The sequence below is a fragment of the Plecotus auritus genome (assembly GCF_963455305.1).
Source record: "Plecotus auritus genome assembly, chromosome: 4".
Taxonomy (NCBI): domain Eukaryota; kingdom Metazoa; phylum Chordata; class Mammalia; order Chiroptera; family Vespertilionidae; genus Plecotus; species Plecotus auritus.
Genome location: NC_137775.1, coordinates 145,760,684 through 145,779,613, shown reverse-complemented (window position 1 = coordinate 145,779,613; position 18,930 = coordinate 145,760,684). Strand labels below are relative to the sequence as shown.

General features: G+C 34.6%; 1 protein-coding gene across 4 annotated transcripts in view; it reads left to right on the top strand.

Moving 5' to 3' along the window:
- CDK13 (cyclin dependent kinase 13) overlaps window positions 1-18,930 on the top strand; it is a 122,359-nt gene that overhangs the window by 92,136 nt on the left and 11,293 nt on the right. For all 4 annotated transcript variants that reach the window (XM_080666904.1, XM_080666902.1, XM_080666903.1 and 1 more), the window contains exons 8-11: window positions 1,097-1,198; window positions 1,292-1,369; window positions 13,123-13,239; window positions 13,810-13,941. In XM_080666904.1, coding sequence (XP_080523030.1) covers window positions 1,097-1,198; window positions 1,292-1,369; window positions 13,123-13,239; window positions 13,810-13,941 — 429 coding nt within the window. The remainder of the gene's footprint in view (window positions 1-1,096; window positions 1,199-1,291; window positions 1,370-13,122; window positions 13,240-13,809; window positions 13,942-18,930) is intronic.

The window sequence follows — 18,930 nt, the reverse complement described above, 5'->3', positions numbered from 1 at the left end:
ATCATAGCGAGCGGTTGAGTGACCTTAGCATATCATTAGCATATTACACTTTGATTGGTTGAACCGTCGACCCGTCGACCAGACACTTAGCATATTAGGCTTTTATTATATAGGATACTCCTTTTCCTATTCCCAAAACTGGTCCAGGGCTAAGCCAGCCTCAGTGGAATACAGCCTTAATGGGTCATTTCCTTTGAGATGGCCTTGGCATTCTTGTGATTTGGATGATATCCAGAAAGAGGTTTAGAATTGATCTGAACACGTATTGATTACCCTAAAATATATATCCTAAAAATGATCAGTGAAAGAACCACTTCTAATTTCTTAAGACCCTCTTTAGTCATGTAAATCAGCAGAGTATAACCATTCTCTAAGGGTTGAAAATATTTTGCCAGAGAATTTGTACTGTGGTGGTAAAACTTGTCCCTATTACAACTTACTAGATAATCTCTTCTATGGTAAATAAAGAGGTAGCAGTATATATATATATATATGCCCTCCCTGTTAGAAGGTGACAAAGGAATCATCTGATAAAATATATCTGTTGCTAGTGATTTTTTGCAGCATAGACCTCAGCTACTGCAATCTACATTTCTGTACTTTCTGTTCACATACTAAAGTGGATTGAAACCAGTGAAAGATTGCCAGAGATATGCCCAGTTGAAAACTTTCGTTAGGTGTTCCAGTTGAAACTGTATCTTGCTACATATTAGTAATTTGCCAGGTTTGGTCAAAATCAATTCCCTTTAAGCCAGTTAATCTCTTTAAACATTATTATAGAAAGGAAAAGCAGTACTGAACAGTGGAGTTGATAAAAAGACCTTCTTTTGGCCACATTACAATTAAAACCAGCCAATTTTTATTTTTATATATTAAGGGAATTTTTCAGTTAATCACGTTGCTCTCGTGTATTTTATAATCATATATTATTTGTCTGTATTTAGTAGGCATATGAAAGTGATTTTAGTTAGGATTTTAGGGTTTTTTTGAGCAGCCAAACTAATATTTCCTAGGAGAATTTTTCTTATTCTAACAGATACTAAATCTAAAGAGTTGGTGTTTTTTTTTGTTTGTTTTGCTTGTTTTTTTGTTTTAGTCGGCCGTATACTAACAAGGTCATCACTTTATGGTACCGTCCACCTGAACTGCTGTTGGGAGAAGAAAGGTATACACCGGCTATTGATGTGTGGAGCTGTGGGTAAGATAGGCTTATTGATTGGTTTAATTTACTTGAAACCCTTGTTAAGTAAAATCCATATCATTTGCTAATGATGGGTATTTTTTCCATTAGATGTATCCTTGGTGAACTCTTCACTAAAAAACCTATATTTCAAGCCAATCAGGAACTTGCCCAACTAGAATTAATAAGGTAAGCTCATGATTGTAATATTTGCTGAGTGGAGGTTGTTATACTCTGTAGGATATTTAAAATCTTTCAGAATGTGTTTTCAGAAGGAGAACAGCATGGTTCTCTTGAAAGCTCTAATGACTGCTGAATGACAGAGAAACTAGATTGCAGGCACTTTGATACTTGATCTGGTAAAATTAAGGATCTTAAAGTCCCTGAATTGTTTTTTGTGTGTGTGATTAAATCATAGGGCTTGAAGTAGAAAAGATGAGACTGGGATAGGCCGAGTAAATATGAGGGAGGAGAAAATAAATGGTAGATACATTTTTATTAAGTATGACAGAATGGAAGAATTAATGTTTTGGAATATTGCAAAGAAATACTCATATACATTTGCATATATGTTTATATGTATCTACATATGTATACACAGCAAAATATATTCATTATGAAGCATGGGTCTTCATGATTTGAGCCCACCCTATGACCTACGTTATAAGTAATTATCATACATCAGTCACATTTCTCTTCATTTAATATTTTAAATAATTTTTTTAAAGAAGAGCTTTCCCCCCATATATAATACTAGAAGCCTGGTGCATGAAAATTTGTGCACCGGAGGGGGGGGGTCCCTCAGCCCGGCCTGTGCCCTCATGCAGTCCGGGAGCCCTCGGGGATGTCCACCTGCTGGCTTAGGCCCGCTCCCCAGGGGATCGGGCCTAAGCTGGCAGTCAGACATCCCTATGGCAGCTTGGAAGCCCTTGGGGAATGTCCGACTAACGGCTTAGCGCTACCGCGGAGGCGGGAGAGGCTCCCGCCACCACTGCTGAGCTGGCCAGCCATGAGCCGCCTTCTGGCTGAGTGGCTCTCCTTCTGTGGAAGCGCACTAACCACCAGGGGACAGCTCCTGCGTTGAGTGTCTGCCCCCTGGTGGTCAGTGCGCATCATAGCAACTGGTTGTTCCGCTGTTAGGGTCAATTTGCATATTACCCCTTTATTATATAGGATTAATTTACAACTTGTAAGATTTGCATAAGTGTTTCAAAATATGCATGACAACTTTTAGAAAAGAAATTGATATGAGACATAGATACCAATATACTATGAATTTTTCCTTCAATAGACTTGTTAGATTAATAGATAACTTTCCATTTCTTCTGTAAATAATACTAGCTTAGATAACATGGGAAGCTGAATTTTTGCAGCTAGTAACTCTGTTAACTATCCCACTAGTTGAAGAGTATGATGACCAAGAGGCAGTTGTTTCCATTCTTTCATGCCAACTTTTTATTACTGTATATTTGTCATTTAATTAAATATAGACAGATGCAGTGCTTTGCAAGGACTTAAAGTTTGGCAAATAGATATAAATTAGAAAGAAAAGTCATAAAAATTTAGAAAACACTCTGTTTTAAATTCTTGATGATATGTATGGATGTGGTTTGTGCAAGAAAGCTAATGTAGAATCCCATTCAGTGAATCCTCTGTGCAAAGAGAAAGCCTTGGTTATGTCAGGAGATTGGAGAATAAATGTTCATTATAAATTTTATGTTAAAATAAAATGTTTAAATTATGTATCTGTGTATCTTTTTTTTTTTTTTTAAATGATTCCCTCTAACCATTTTTTCAGTTACTGTTTGTTCTGGTTGTATTGGATACTAGGGCATCTATTTTAATAATAAGTTAACACATATGATGCAAGCATTGTTCTAAGAATTTCACCTGAATTGGCCACAGATGAGCTCTGTAACAACCCTATGTCTTCTTTTTATAAGTTAAGAAAAATGGACCTTACAGAAATAAAGAATTTGTCCAGCGTCCCACAACTAGAAAGGTGACAAAATTAAAATTTAAATGTAGACAGTTTTACCTTAGTATCTAAACTTTTAACCAGTTCTCAGTACCATGTAAGAAATAAAACTTTATACAAAGTTAGTGTGATACAAACATCAAATTGACAAAGACAACTTGAAAAATTTCTATAGAATATTAGTCCAAAAATTCAAAAGGAGATATTAGTCAATAGTGTCAGGCTTTTCATTAGAAAATTAACTTGAAGAAAGTCAGGTAAAGTTCACTTTAAGAATACAAGGATGCTTCAGTTTTAGGAAGTCTGTTTTTATAACTCTACATTTTAATAGAAGTAAAATAATATGTTTATCTTGATAGGTGTTGAATAGGCATTTTCTAGAAATAAAAACTCGCTAAACTGAGGAAGTGTAGAGAGAGATTTCTTTAACATGATAAAAATATGTATCACAAATTAGTAGCCTCAATAATATTTAGTGGTGAAATATTAGAAGTAAAGACAAGAATGATAAAAAGTTGTCTTCTAGTATTATTTAAGAGAGTTTTAGAAGTACTAATTAGTTACCTAATAGAATTACTAAAGGGGTCCAATAAGAGGTATATAAGAGGCATAATAGTGGAAAAATGAAGGCAGTATTGTCATAATTTATGTATGACTAGAGGCCCAGTGCATGAAATTTGTCCGGAAGGTCGTTCGGCTGTCCAGTCTAATTAGCATATTACGCTTTTATTACTACAGATAACATCACATATATGCATGCATGCAACATAGAAAGGAATTACCTGAACCATCTTAAATAACAAGCTTGGTAAAATGGGAAGTGTTAAGAAAAGTGTGTGTGTGTGTGTGTGTGTGTGTGTGTGTATACACAAAAATGTGCTAATATATGTTATATAATATATACATATTAAAAACAATAGCTTTCATAAAATATGAACCAATAATCACCAGTTAGAAATATGGTGGGAAGGATGCTTTTTTAAAAACCACCACCATATATTCTCCAGAAATATTGAAAACTATAATGTCCTGCTTAAAACTATAAAGAAGATTGAATAACTATTGTAGAGCTGTATCTTGTTTTTGACTAGGAAGACTTAATTTTTTTTTTAATATATTTTGATATTTTACAGAGAGGAAGGGAGAGGGATAGAGAGCTAGAAACATCGATGAGAGAAACATCGATCAGCTGCCTCCTGCACACCTCCTACTGGGGATGTGCCCGCAACCAAGGTACATGCCCTTGACCGGAATCGAACCCGGGACCCTTCAGTCCGCAGGCCGACGCTCTATCCACTGAGCCAAACCGGTTTCGGCAAGACTTAATTGTTTTTAAAGATGATAATTCATTCTATATCGTTGTAGTTCTAATGAGAACTTAAAAAACATATTTTGAAATGATGTTTGATTTTTGATGTTCATCCTGGAGAGATAAATATGGCAATAACCAAGAAAATTCTCAAAAAGAAGGAAAATTTGGCATATCATATGTTAAAACAAAATTATAGTAACTAATAAGATTATTTTGTACTGGCACATGATACATAGATAAATCAATAAGATTATATGGAAAGTCCAGAAATAAAACAAGTTTATATGGACCTTACATTATAATACAGAAGACATTTCAAGTTAGGAGATTAATTGAACAGTATGTATTGATTGCTGGTTGTGTTCCAGTTCATAGGTTCTTTTAGGATACAATGGAGGGTCAAGGCTATATCCTCAGTGCCTCATAACTGGCACACAACTTCTTTTACTTTCTAGTTGAAGACAACAAACATAAACAATAAAATACATCAAGTGATTATATGTGAATGGAGATGGAAAATGGTAGAAGGGAATGTCTCTCCCATAAGGTATCATTTGAGCAGAGATCTGAAAGAAATGAGGCAACAGCAAAGTAATCAAAATCCTGAGGCATGAGTGTAGTTGATTTATTTATGAACACGTTAACTCAGCTTAGTGTGAACCACATGGGAAAAGAAAGAAAGCTCAGTCCATCTGCTTAGCAGCAAAGTGTATAGTAATTAACAAGGAAGTGGTAGATCTGAAGATACTAACATGGAAAAGCAGCATAATTCCATGAAAAGAGCAGTTTTCCAGAAGTCTATGTTTGATTTGATCCCATTTAGGTAAAACAAACACATCAAGAGTCTGGAATTGTTTATCTCAACATGGATCTGTTTTACTTTCCAGTTTATATATTTCAGAATGTTTTTGTTTTGTTGGTAAGATATATTTAAAACAGAAAAAGATGCTTCAACTTTGATTCTATAGCATTATTTTTTAAAATATGAAGAGAAAATGGAAGTTTCTGATAAAAGAAACAAGTCTCTCTGGTTTGAAGGAGGCAGCAGAGTATATTGAAAGGGGTGGGCTTTGGAATCTTACAGACCTCGGTTCTAATGACCATCAGCTACTTCCTGCACTTGTGACTTACGGTAAGTTCCGTAATGTTTGTTTCTTCACAAGTAAAACAGGACTTATGCTTAGGGCTATATGAATTAAATAAATGTAAGTTTTCCAATACATACTCCTCCCCCTCATGTTATTTGCAGTAATGCTGGGATATTTCTGCCAACTAAAAAAAAAACAAAACACCTCAGGAATGATGAGGTCTAGAGTTTGTATTATAAAAATAATGTGTAAACTGATCAAGAGTGGGAATACTAATCAGAATCTGTCTTAAAGAGCTTTATATTACTACAGTAGGCAAGTAGTTTGTATGTTGCCTTGTTCCAGAAAGTATCTTAGGCAGATCACAAAAGTTTTGTGATAGAAGAGCATGGGTTAAGAAGTGATGGCAAGCCCTGGCCGGATAGCTGAGTTGGTTAGAATGTCCTCCTGATACACCAAGGTTGCAGGATCCATCCCTGGTCAGGGAACATGTAAGAATCAACCAGTGAATGCATAAATAGTGGAACAACAAATCGATGTTTCTCCCTCTCCCTCTCCCGCTCCCGCTTTTTCCCTCTCTAAAATAAAGTTTTAAAAAAGTGATGGAAAAAGAGAGTAAAAAGCAAAAGTGAGGACATAATGGGATGAATGAGGGCAAAAATGTTTTTACGCAAGAGTCAACCCTTTTAACTCTAACACTTCTAGCTGCCAGTGAAAGACCGTTTATATATCACACAGTGTACATTACTTATGAAATAAAAGACATAATCATGGAAGAAATTGAAAATAGATTGGAGTAAAAAGAATCCTGCTTCTCTCTATCCAACCTTCCCCTATTCCCCCCACTACTCTTTCCCTCCAAAGCCTCAGGCCTACATGGTGACTCAGGTGAAATTTTAAAAACATTAAAGGCACAGGCTTTGGCTTTTTTTAGAATATAGGAAAAGAAGGAAAGTTCCCATTTTTAAAAAATGAAGCATATATATCATTTGTAAATCATAACATAAAAAATTCCGTAAACTTGTGCTTCTTAATCATTTTTGGTCTCAAAACTTATCTACACTTTTAAATATTATGAAAGGTCCCAGGAGCTTTTGTTTAAGTTGGTAGTATTTATTGATATTTACCACATCAGCAATTAAAAATACTTTTAACTCATTTAAAAATAATAGGTTAAAAATAACATCTAAAATTGTAAAAAATCATATTTCCTAAATGGAAATAAATGTTGGTGAAATGAGTAGCATTTTTATATTTTTACAAATCTTTTACTGTTTAGCTTAGTAAGTACATCCAGAATCCTCATGTCTATGATACACTGTTCTCATTAGTCTTTTCAACTCTTCATGCATATTCTTTTTTGAAACTGCACTAAATAAATGGTAATTTTTTTACAGGTTAGTTATAATGGGCAATCTGAAACCAAATGAAGGAATACTTTGTACTCTAATATATTGAATCCATTGGTCTCTCTCTTGCCATCTGAATGGATCTTTTACAACTCTGATGATTTTGTAAATTATGTATTGGTCATTTGGAAAACATTGTACCACTGAATTGAGCATCTCTTCCACATGTAACATTTCATTATTTATTATTTATTATCACCACTGGTCTCAGCAGAGGAGCCTGTAGGTATTTATTGTGAAGCTGTCAATTTCATGGTGTAGATGATAAGCTTTCTAGTATTCTGATTTTTCTCCTGAAAGCTCAAATTGTGTAGTTGTCAGTAAATATTGCAATTGTATTCCTTGAAGCAATAAGCTGACTTTGAACATATTTGAGAAAATGTCTGACAGATACCCAAGTCTGAATGATCATAGTTTGTTAGTTGTTTTTGCAGGTAAAAAAGGTGATCCGTGAATAAAGCAGCTACTTCAGCTTGCAACTCAAATAATTGTTCAGGTGCTTCTCAAGGTAGCTATCAGATTTTGTGGTGCAGTAGAAGTGCTTTATGAGTATTTTCTATTTCATTACTGAGAATGTTAAAAAGATGTGTCCTCAAAGTATTAGGGTTTAATACATTAATATTTTTTGCTGCTTCAACAAGTACATTCTTAAGTGGAACTGGCTTCTGCCTTGTCCCTAGATTGTGTGGTGGTGAATAGTACTTACTGCTTTGTTTGGTGTCATTGCCTTGAATCATGTTAAGGTTCTGGTAGTTTTACCCACTATTGGCTGTGTACTATCAGTAGAAAGTCAACACATTGAAAAGGGCACATAATGTCTTAGTAATACCTTCAAAGTGCCAGGCCCTTGAAGGGTCTAGGGGACACCCAAGGGTCTTTGGACCTCAATTTTGAAAACTGCTGCTATATACCAATCTCACATGAGTATTGATGCAGGACAAACTAACAAGTAGAATGCAGCATGTTACTAAAATAATAGTACTTTTATTAGGCCTAGGTGGTATTCCTTGTCTGAATGTAAGGATAATCAAGTATTAAGGAAATATTTTACTACATTAGTAGCTTAGGGAAGGAAATGCAGATAATGATTATAAGGTTTCTAAAAATTAAACTGATTAAACTAAAGCATCCTTTAAATATTTAAAGCCACAAAAACAAAACCCATAGTAAAAAGGAATAAATAAATGCTTCCTTAACAGGATATGTGGGTGAATTTCTGTGTACCTGTAACTATCTTTATTATGTATTGTTTTCAAACCAAAGTCATCATCTTTCCCAGTTGTAAATGATGAAAGTACTCCCATTAAAATCAGAAACAAAACAAAATTACCCAGTATTGTGTAGCGCATCAATATCATTCTAACATTGATTGGAAATGACTATATAATGTAACATGCCATAATGATAAAGAGGTACACTCATTCGAAAAAATGGATGAATTCTGATTACAGGTAATACAATTAATACACCTAATACAATTAATACAGGTAATACAACTTTAGTTACTAGTATTAACCTAGAAAGCCTCAAAGAAACAACTATTAAAACTGTTAGGGATCATAGGATCTCAGATGGCTGCCTAACATTTTTATGTCAAATTTCAAGCTTTTCCTACAGTAAAACTTTCCTACTTACTGCTTAGGAAATACAATAAGGATAGGAACAAATTTTAAAAACAAAACAAAACACACACCTGTAAAAAGAAATATACAAGATCTAATTGAAGAAATATATATTAAAATGAATGAAATATAAAAGTTTAATATTTTTGTGATAGAAATATTAAGTTTTGTAAGGAGAGCAATACTTTCTGAATTAATCTATAAATTCAGAGCAGTAGTTGAATTCCAATAGGATGCTCTTACTTTTGGAATGTGGCAATATTGATTCTACATTTTAGCTGCAAGGAAATTCTGAGAGGACTAATTAGAGGAATGGGTAGGTAGAGGGGTCCTGTTAGCCTCATAAAAAATGTAAAACTGTCATATAGTATTGCCATCAGAATATAAAAATCAGATAAGAATAGATTCCGAATTCAGACCTCAGATATTTGGGGTTTAGCATATGATGCATTTTAAGACATCTTCAGTAAATGATTTTGGGATAGCTGGCTGATCATCAGGCACAGATGTTGCTAATATATAGTTATTATCAATTCCTATCTGCTTCCCTAGTTTCTAGTAACTTTCCATGCCTCAGTATGTCTATTCCATCCTGTATGCTGGTACCAATTGATAACTTTAAGACTTAGATAATTTTCCACCACATATATAATGAAATAATTGAAACTCTTTAGCTAAGAGGTAATGAAACTGATATTTATTGTAAGGCTACTAGAGGCCCGATGCATGAAGATTCGTGCAAGAATGGGCCTTCCTTCCCCGGGCTGCCAGCACTGCCTTCGCTCCAGCCCGGAGCCGCCTTTCCACCTTTCGACGCTGCCCAGGGACCCAGAGTGGCTGGGGTGGTGTGGAATGCCTGCATCGTTACCATGGCGATGATGCAAGCATCCTGCCCCCGGCCACTCGGCGCCTGTGTATGCAAATTAACTCGCCATCTTTGTTGGGTTAATTTGCATACTCCTGATTTGCTAGTGGGCATCACGAAGGTATGGTCAATTTGCATCTTTCTCTTTTATTAGTGTAGATTAATGGGCCAGGATGCTAGCTCATTTAATTTCACAGCTCTTAAGTAAAATGAATCTTTGTTTTATGAAAGAAGAAACAGATTCTTATGCAATGCATTTTGATCATTATCACACAGGATTCAGTTCTAAAGTTTGTCTTCATTATACAGTTGACAGTTGAATAACACGGGAAGTTGGGGCACCAACCCCAGATAAAGTCAAATCTGAGTATAACTTTGACTCCCCCAAAACTGAACTACTAATAGCCTACTGTTGACAAGAAGCCTTGCCAAATAACAGAAACAGTCAGTTAATAAATATTTTGTTACATATATACTGTATTCTTAAAATAAGCTAGAGAAAAGATGTTAAAATTATAAAATACATTTACTGAAAAAGATCTGTATATAATATAAGTGGACTCGTGCAGAACTGTATTAAGGGTCAACTTTAGTTAGGCAAACTGCCTCTTAAAACTGAATTGTGTGGCACCTGTTTATCTTCCAGATAAACCTCCCTGAGCTCTAAATTCCTCCTGTACTGATTTTTTTAGTCTTCCTCCTAAATGTCTAAATTTAGCTACTTCCATGCTTTTGCCTGAGTACTTCTCTTTGCCATTAACATATTTGTCTTACTCCTTTTCCCACCTGTATATTGTTTAAAGGTCATGGTTCCCAAATTATAATTTAGTAAGACAAACGTACATGTAAACAATTAAAATACAAAGCAGGATGAAATAGTATCAAAGGAAACAAGTAGCATGCAAAGAGCAATCATTTTGAGTAGTATTTGGGATAAAGAAGACCTCTATGAATAGATTACTTTTTATCTGACCCTTGAGAAATGAAAAAGATTCAGCTAGGTAGCATCTAGGGAGAAAGGAATATGAGCATCGGTATGGAGGCATGGTTGGTCTGTGGGGAGAGAGGAATTGGGAGATAAGACTAGGGAAGGCATTTGGGACCAGATTATAAAAGGCCATGCTCCTGAATTTGGCTTTCTTTCCTAAGAAAGAAAAGATTGGGAGTGGACAAAGAATAAGATTTTGGTACTTTTCTTAAAGCTTGGGCTTATAAAAATAAAAAACTACAATAGTCCCCGTTATCTGTGATTTCAATTTTGGTTACCCTCGGTCTGAAAATATTAAATGTAACATTCTAGCAATAAATCATAGTTTTAAATTATGTGATGTTCCTGGTAGTGCAATGATGAAATCTTACGTCATCCCATTCCTTCCCACGGGGAACATGAATCATCCCTTTGTCCAGGGTGTCCACACTGTATAAGGGTGAGTACAGTGCAATAAGATATTTTGAGAGAGCCCTAGCTGGTGTTGCTCTGTTGGTTGGAGTATCATACCGTACACAAAGAAGTGGCAGGTTCAATTCCTGGTCAGGACACATACCCAGGTTGTGGGATCGATCTCCAATCAGGGTGTGTGCAGGAGTCAGCCAATCAATGATTCTCTCTCATCATTGATGTTTCCATCTCTTTCTCACTTTCCCTTCCTCTCTGAAATCAATAAAAAAAGAAAAGATATTTTGAGAGAGACCACATTCCTATAACTTTTACTACAGAATATTGTTATAATTTTTCTGATTATTAGAGTTGTTAATTTCTTGCTGTGCTTAATTTATAAATTAAACTTTACCATTGGTGTGTATGCATGTATAGGAAAAAAACATTGCATACATAGGGTTTGTTACTGTTCGTGGTTACAGGCATCCACTGGGGGTCTTGGAACATATCCCTCATAGATAAGGGAGATTATCGTATATTGAAACAAAAAGCACAGTTTGGTTGACATATAACTTTAAAAGTGTGAGAGGTTCTCTTACATAATAAATATGTGTTCCTGAGAATGGCAATTTCACTTGTCAAATGCTTATGTACATTGGGGCATACATTTATAATTATGTATGTATAGAATATTTTTAGTCAGCAATACATGGGCCTTTTCTTTTTACATTTAAAGACCAGCTGATCATTTTATATACTATATACGTTTATCCTTGAGATTTAGTATATTCAAGCTAAGCATATTTAACCAATTTTTTGTCAATTACCAAAATTAGTTTTTAACTATTTACCAGCTGGAGTTACCTATTTGTTATAGCATTTCTTCTATAAATTATTGTAACAAAGACTTACTAATTAATAAAATAATTATGAGGGTTTTCACCCTGGTTGGGTGGGTTCAATTGATTGGAACCATTGTCCTGTACACCAGACCAGCATGTCAAACTCGCGGCCCACAATGAATATTTTTGTGGCCCAGCCAATATAATTATGTAAGAAACGTTTTAATAAAAATTTTGTAATTTAATTCTTACAATATCCTGTTACACATAATTATTAATAAAGAACTACAGTGTTCGCTAATGACTGATTATTATCATCGTGTTGCATTCATTTTCCTTAAGCGCCTTACAAATATTTTAGCAGTCGATTGCCATGTCATTAGTCATGTACTGACTTGCTTGGTGTGCGCAACAGGAAATATTTCGCCTTTGGAGAACAAGAAAAATAGGTTTATTTGTGTTACGCTTATTTGTGCAGTTATTCAGTGTCTGGTAAATTAATGTTCAAAAAATATTAATTTTTATTAAAATGTTCTATATTTTATGTTAACGATTACTCATTTCATCCCTTTGTATTCAGCATGTCTTTATCGAAATAAACCTACGTTTCTATGAAAATTGAAACTTTTGTTTTTTTGCGGCCTACATAAACGTAAACGTTATTTATTTGGCCCATGGTAGCCTTTGAGTTTGACATGCTTGCTGAACACCAAAAAGTTGCTGTTTGATTCCCAGTCAGGGCACATACCGCATATGGGAGTCAACCAATCGATGTTTCTCTCTCACATCGACATTTCTCTCTTTATATATATATATAAAAAAATCAAAAACATCCTCAGGTGAGATTATTTAAAAAAATATCTTTTAAAAAAATTAGTGTTTTCAAAATACAGATAAGCAGAGTAAAGCAGTTAAAATTTCTTAATACCTTGAAATTTGTGGCGTAATTTCAAAGAACTTAAATGTCTCAAGAATGTTACTTTTAGGGTCCACCAGTTGACAGAATTTGTCTTTATTTACAATGTACTTATCTTCCTGAGTGTAGTATATCTGTTTCTGCTTTTATTGCAAACTTCATTATATTCATGAAAAGGTAAATGACAGGTACCTATAAAATCAGAGAAAGGCATATACTAAACTCTCGTTTCTTAATTTATTGGGATAAAATTTATTTTGTTCAATATATGATCAGCATATTTTGAGTGTTACCTTTAAGATTTGATTTTATAAATAAGGTTTTCTTCTAGGAACTGGAATGTTTGGAGTATTAGAAGTATCCACTGAAAATAGATTTCTTAAAACAAGTAATTATGTTGAGATGACTGAAATATTTAATAAAATTTCTGTGTTTATATCAGGACTTAAATGAGTTGATGTTTTGTAAAGCAGTTGTATGTATTATTTTGTCTGTGTAGTTTATAGTAATGTACTTCTTTTTGTGTATTTAGCCGTATATGTGGGAGTCCATGTCCTGCAGTGTGGCCTGATGTAATCAAACTACCGTATTTCAACACCATGAAACCAAAGAAGCAATATCGTCGAAAGTTAAGAGAAGAATTTGTTTTGTAAGAAGGGGATGCTTAAACATCCATATTGCATTGAATGTGTTTGGTTTTTTTTAGTTATTTACTGTGAATTCTAAATGTTACTCAATTCTCTACTGACTCAAAGTAGATCTATCACAATTATTCTGTGTCATTTTGAGTTTCCCTTTGCTACATGCAAATTACCATTTCACCACCATTATGGAATCAGTGGTTTGGGTTTGTGTGTTAGATTTGGTGTTTACATAAGAAAGAACTTTAACATTATTTTAAATATTATTGAAACATCTTTCAACTTGAGCTCAGGTTTTTATTTTTATTGTAGGAAACTATTCTGTTCAATTTTTAATTTGTGTTATAACAGCAAATTGCCCATAGAGTAATAAAATATACTATTGTTTGCCAAAACTAAAATTATTAGAATGATAGTTATAAAAATATGTGAAAGTATTTTTCAAAAGAAAATTGGTATTTACTGGAATAAATTATTATAAACATGTTATAAAATGCTAGTACTTGAAATAAGCTTCTAAAGAAACATTAAACTTGTGTCAAAGACTATGAATGACTTTTGTAATCCTCTCATGTCAGTATTCCTGCAGCCGCACTAGACTTATTTGATTACATGTTGGCCTTGGATCCTAGTAAGCGCTGCACTGCAGAACAAGCTCTTCAATGTGAGTTCCTAAGGGATGTGGAACCCTCAAAAATGCCCCCACCAGAGTAAGTGACTTTTTATTATTAGATCCCATATATAAAGAAACTGGACAGTTTTAATAACATCTGTATGTAACTATCAGAAGCTTTTTCATGGTTAGTTAAGTCAAAAGAAAGAATAAATAAAAAGAAATAGAATAACAGTATAAAATATATAATTTGTATATCTAGAATGCTTAATGTTCAGCTAACCATAGGACTAATAAAAGTAGCCTTCCTCTAGCTAACTTTATTAATATATTTTAATTCAAAGAAGATACTACTGCTGCAGCTTATTGTAGTACCCATACTACTGCTTATACTATTAGTTGGTGTTGCTAAAATTTTGAGTGCTAATGCTAAACATTTTTCATGTGTTACATTCATCTTTATAGTATTCTCAGGTGAGTATTATCATCATCACCATTTTACAGAGGAGGAAGCAGGCTCAAAGAGGTTAAGAAACTTGCCCAAGAATACAAATATAGTAAAGGGTGGACCCCACTCTCAAATTCAAGTTAGTCCAGTAAGAGAAAGAAGTTCTAATATATTCCTTGCCAAACTATATAATAAAATGTTTAATCACTGGATAAAAGAATGTTAGTATCAAAAGCCTGTATAAAATGAGTTTATTTCCAATGGGGGAGGGAAGGGTGGAATGCATAGAGTTTGGGAGTCAGAATAGCTGGGTTCTTGAAACTTTACTCTCTTGTGGTTCCTATAATTTCTCTAAGATTGATTTGGGAAGAGGACAGAGCAGATCATTTGGTTCTTCTTCTTGGCAAGATCTAGAAACTTTGCAGGGATTTTCTTAATAATTTAAAAATGCTGATGAGCATCATAAAGCAAGCCTATGCATACAATAATAAAATGTTTCCATGTAATACAGTTAACATATTATAAATGAACAAACATGGGCTTTGGAGTTCAAATCCTGATCTTTCACTTACCACTTAGATTGGGTTTACTATATATCTGTGAGACCCTCATACTCAGCTTCATTAAGTTTTTGCTGTATACGAATAGCCTTTATGGAGATGATTTGAAAAGCTTAAAGGATATATCATCCTATATAATAAAAGCCTAATATGCTAAGTATCTGGTTGTCCAGTCGTCCGTTCAACCAATCAAAGCATAATCCTATCTAATTAAAGAGGTAATATGCAAATTGACCATCACTCCAACACACAAGATGGCCGCCCCCATGTGGTCAAAGATGGCCACCACAAGATGGCCGTCAGGGGAGGGCAGTTGTGGGCAATCAGTCCTGAAGGAGAGGGCAGTTAGGGGTGACCAGGCCTGCAGGGGAGGGCAATTGGGGGGAACCAGGCCTGCAGGAGAGGGCAGTAGGTGGGGGAACAGGCCTGCAGGAGAGGGCAGTAGGTGGGGGAACAGGCCTGCAGGGGAGGGCAGTAGGGGGGGACAGGCCTGCAGGGCAGGGCAGTTGGGGATGACAAGGCCGGCAGTGGAGGGCAGTTAGGGGTGACCAGGCTGGCAGTGGAGGGCAGGTAGGGGCAATTGGGCTGGCAGGGGAGCAGTTAGGTGTTGATCAGGCTGGCAGGGGAGTAGTTAGGGGGTGATCAGGCTGGCAGGCAGGCGAGCGGTTGGGAGCCAGCAGTCCTGAATTGTGAGAGGGATGTCTGACTGCCTCTTTAGGCCCAATCCCACTGGGATTGGGCCTAAACAGGCAGTTGGACATCTCTCAAGGGGTCCCAGATTGGAGAGTGTGCAGGCTGGGCTGAGGGACCCCCCCCCCCCCCACGTGCACGAATTTCGTGCACCGGGCCTCTAGTATGCTAATAATATGCTAAGGCCACTCAACCGCTCACTATGATGTGCACTGACCACCAGGGGGCAGATGCTCTGACTGGTAGGTTAGCTTACTGCTGGGGTTCAGCCAATCAGGACTGAGCAAGACGGGCCAGATGTGCACTGGAGCCCTTCCACAGTCCCTCCCCGGCCCCAATCGTGCACCAGTGGGGTCCCTCAGGCTGGCCTGCGCCTCTCGCAATCCAGGACCCCTCAGGGGATGTCAGAGAGCCAATTTCAGCCCCATCCTGCAGGCCAGGCCGAGGGATCTCACTGGTGCACGAATCCGTACACCGGGCCTCTAGTCTGATATATTGAGGGACCTGAATTATTCATTATTGAATTTTCTCATGGGTTTTTGTTTGTTTTGCTTATCAGTAGTTATTAGCTGTCATGAAACTTTGGCTCTAGTATCCCTTTAAAGAATTTTTTTCAACTTTGGATTTGAAAATTTTTCTCATTTACATTAAAATAGAAATAAAATAATACAATGAGCATTCATATGTCCTCCTCCTAGATTTAACAGTTAATATTTGGAATGTAAACTTTTATTGGAACTGTTTGAATAATATATTGTGGAAGTGATGCTTCATTTATAAGTGATTCTATAAGAACTAACACTAATTCTGTATAAAGCATAAGAAATTTAACATTGTAATATCTAATAGTCCATAGTCAAATTTCTCCACAATAATTTTCTTTTATAGCCTTTTTTTAGGGCAGAGCTTACATATTTCATTTAGCTGTCATGTGTTTTCAGTCTTTAATCACTCTTTGGAAAAGATTTTTATGACATTGACACCAAGCTAGCTGTTTTGTAAAACATTCTAAAATTTGACTTTAATTGCTTTTTTAATATCAGGATTAGAGTAACTTTTTTTTTTTGCAAGAATTAGCTAGGTAGTAACGTGTGCTTTCTGCTTTATCATATCGAGGAATATAATGTCATTTTTCTTATATATTGATAATGTCTAAGTTGAGCTAAATTGATATCTTGGTTTAGGTAGTACACATGAACGAATTCTGGTAAAACTGTATGAAAGTACATTTTAATTGACATCTAAACTTTTTAAATCAATGGTTTAAATAGTTGCAAAAGATGTAATTTTCAATGTATCATAAACGTTGACAGTTAAATAGAGCAGTTACATCACTCTTAAAAATATATTCAATGAAATAAAAATATCTTTATATTCCCAAACATTTCCTTAGAAAATATATGAAGAGTCCTGCCTGTTTGGCTTAGTAGATAGAGTGTCAGCCCACGGACTAAAGGGTCTCAGGTTCGATTCCGCTCAAGGGCACATACCTTGGTTGCAGGCTTGATCCCGGGCCCCTGGGGCACATGCATGAGACAACCAATCAATGTGTCTCTCTCACATCGATGTTTCTCTCTATCTCTCTCCCTCCCTTCCATTCTCTCAAAAAATCACTGGAAAAATATCCTTTGGTGAGGATTAACAACAACAAGAAAAATGTATGAAGAAACTAACAATTTGACATTGCTCGTTTTTTCATTTTGAACTTACATTGCTTCTGCAGATTTTTAATGCAACATATATTTTTGCTTGAAAGTATTAATTGATTACCTTGTTATACATTTTTAAAACAAATATATGTATACACATAAATGGAAATTTGATTTTTAAAATTTGACTACAATTTCCTTTTTCTTCTTGATTAATTTGTCATTGCAAATATTAATAGCACACATTTCAGTTAAGAAAAGGAGAAAAATATTAGATTTTGTTGAAAATGCAACCTAATAAAATAAATAGGGTTAATTTCCCCATGTAATTTGCATTTCTATCAATTAATAGTACTTATTCTAGAATGCAACAGTTCCACATTAATTTTAATATTATTTTAATAAGTGCCCTTGTAAACAAGCATTTGAGAAGAGGTGGAGTTTTGTCATAGTTATATCACTGAGTTTTAAATTCCCTCCATATTATATCTCCAAAACCACATAGTAATCGGTCATCAAAAGTTATTTTAATGACCTTTCAGATATAAACTTAAGATTTTTCCTCCTTTAATTTTTCTGACAGTAAAGTCTGGAAACCACATGACTTGCCAAAAGATAAGTTATTCAGTCATTAATCACTTAATTTTTCAAATTTTGGGAAAGTAAACCAAAGAAGTTTTACGAATACCTATTAAAATACATCTTATACTTGTTACTTTTTTTTAAATTCATACTTGTTTAAACCAGTATACTTAGAAAAGGTTAGGAAGTCAGCATGTCATTTTAGTGTTACTTTGCCAGTCCATGTATTAAATTGTTTCTTAATACATTTTTAAACTATATGTTTCTGTCAAAACCTTGGAACTATAGATGTATTCCCTTCAACTTATGAAAAGTGTCTCCCACATAACTTAATTGGAAACACTGTTCATATTATCAAATGTAATACCTAAATTCACTGTTTTTATCAGAACATACCTGACTACATTTTTTTCATTAAAAATAAACATTAATACACATTTTGATGAAAATTCTGTAAACCAGTAATAAATTATGGGATATATCACTATGGCAGTCAGGTAAAATTATAAAGATGTCAATCTAATATTTAAATAAAAAGGTATATAAACAATATTACCTCTCATTTTATAATATGTAATAGATAATTAAAATTATAAATTATTTATGAGCTAAGGACGATGAAGAAAGGCATGGTATTCCTTTAGGAAATAATGTGTGTGTAATACACTCTTCTGATCAATTTTTTAGGAATAATCAAATGAGAGTGGGGTATTAAAAAACATAAAAAATAACTATTAATTGTGTTAGATGTCCTGTCAAACTTTTCTGAGGTATTTAATGAAAAGAGAAAAAAAATATTGCTAAAAAGTGAATTAGAATGGCACCTAGCCTATAAATTTTTTTCTTAATAGCAAGTATAAAGTATTAAATAATGCATAAGGTAAAATATGACTAGCTGTATTTACATAAATATCTCATGGTGTGATTTAATAAAAATAGCTTTAAGCTACCTTATTGAATGATGATAAATGGAATCAAACATGAATATATTGCCTAACCATGCCCAAGCACTTACATATATTAACATATATTACCTCTACCCTATAATGTATAGTTACCTCATTTTTAAAAACATGGAAATTGAGGCACAATTACTTGCCTAATGAGACACAATAAATAAGTGGCTGTGCCAGTATTCAAACCTTCAGAAAAGAACA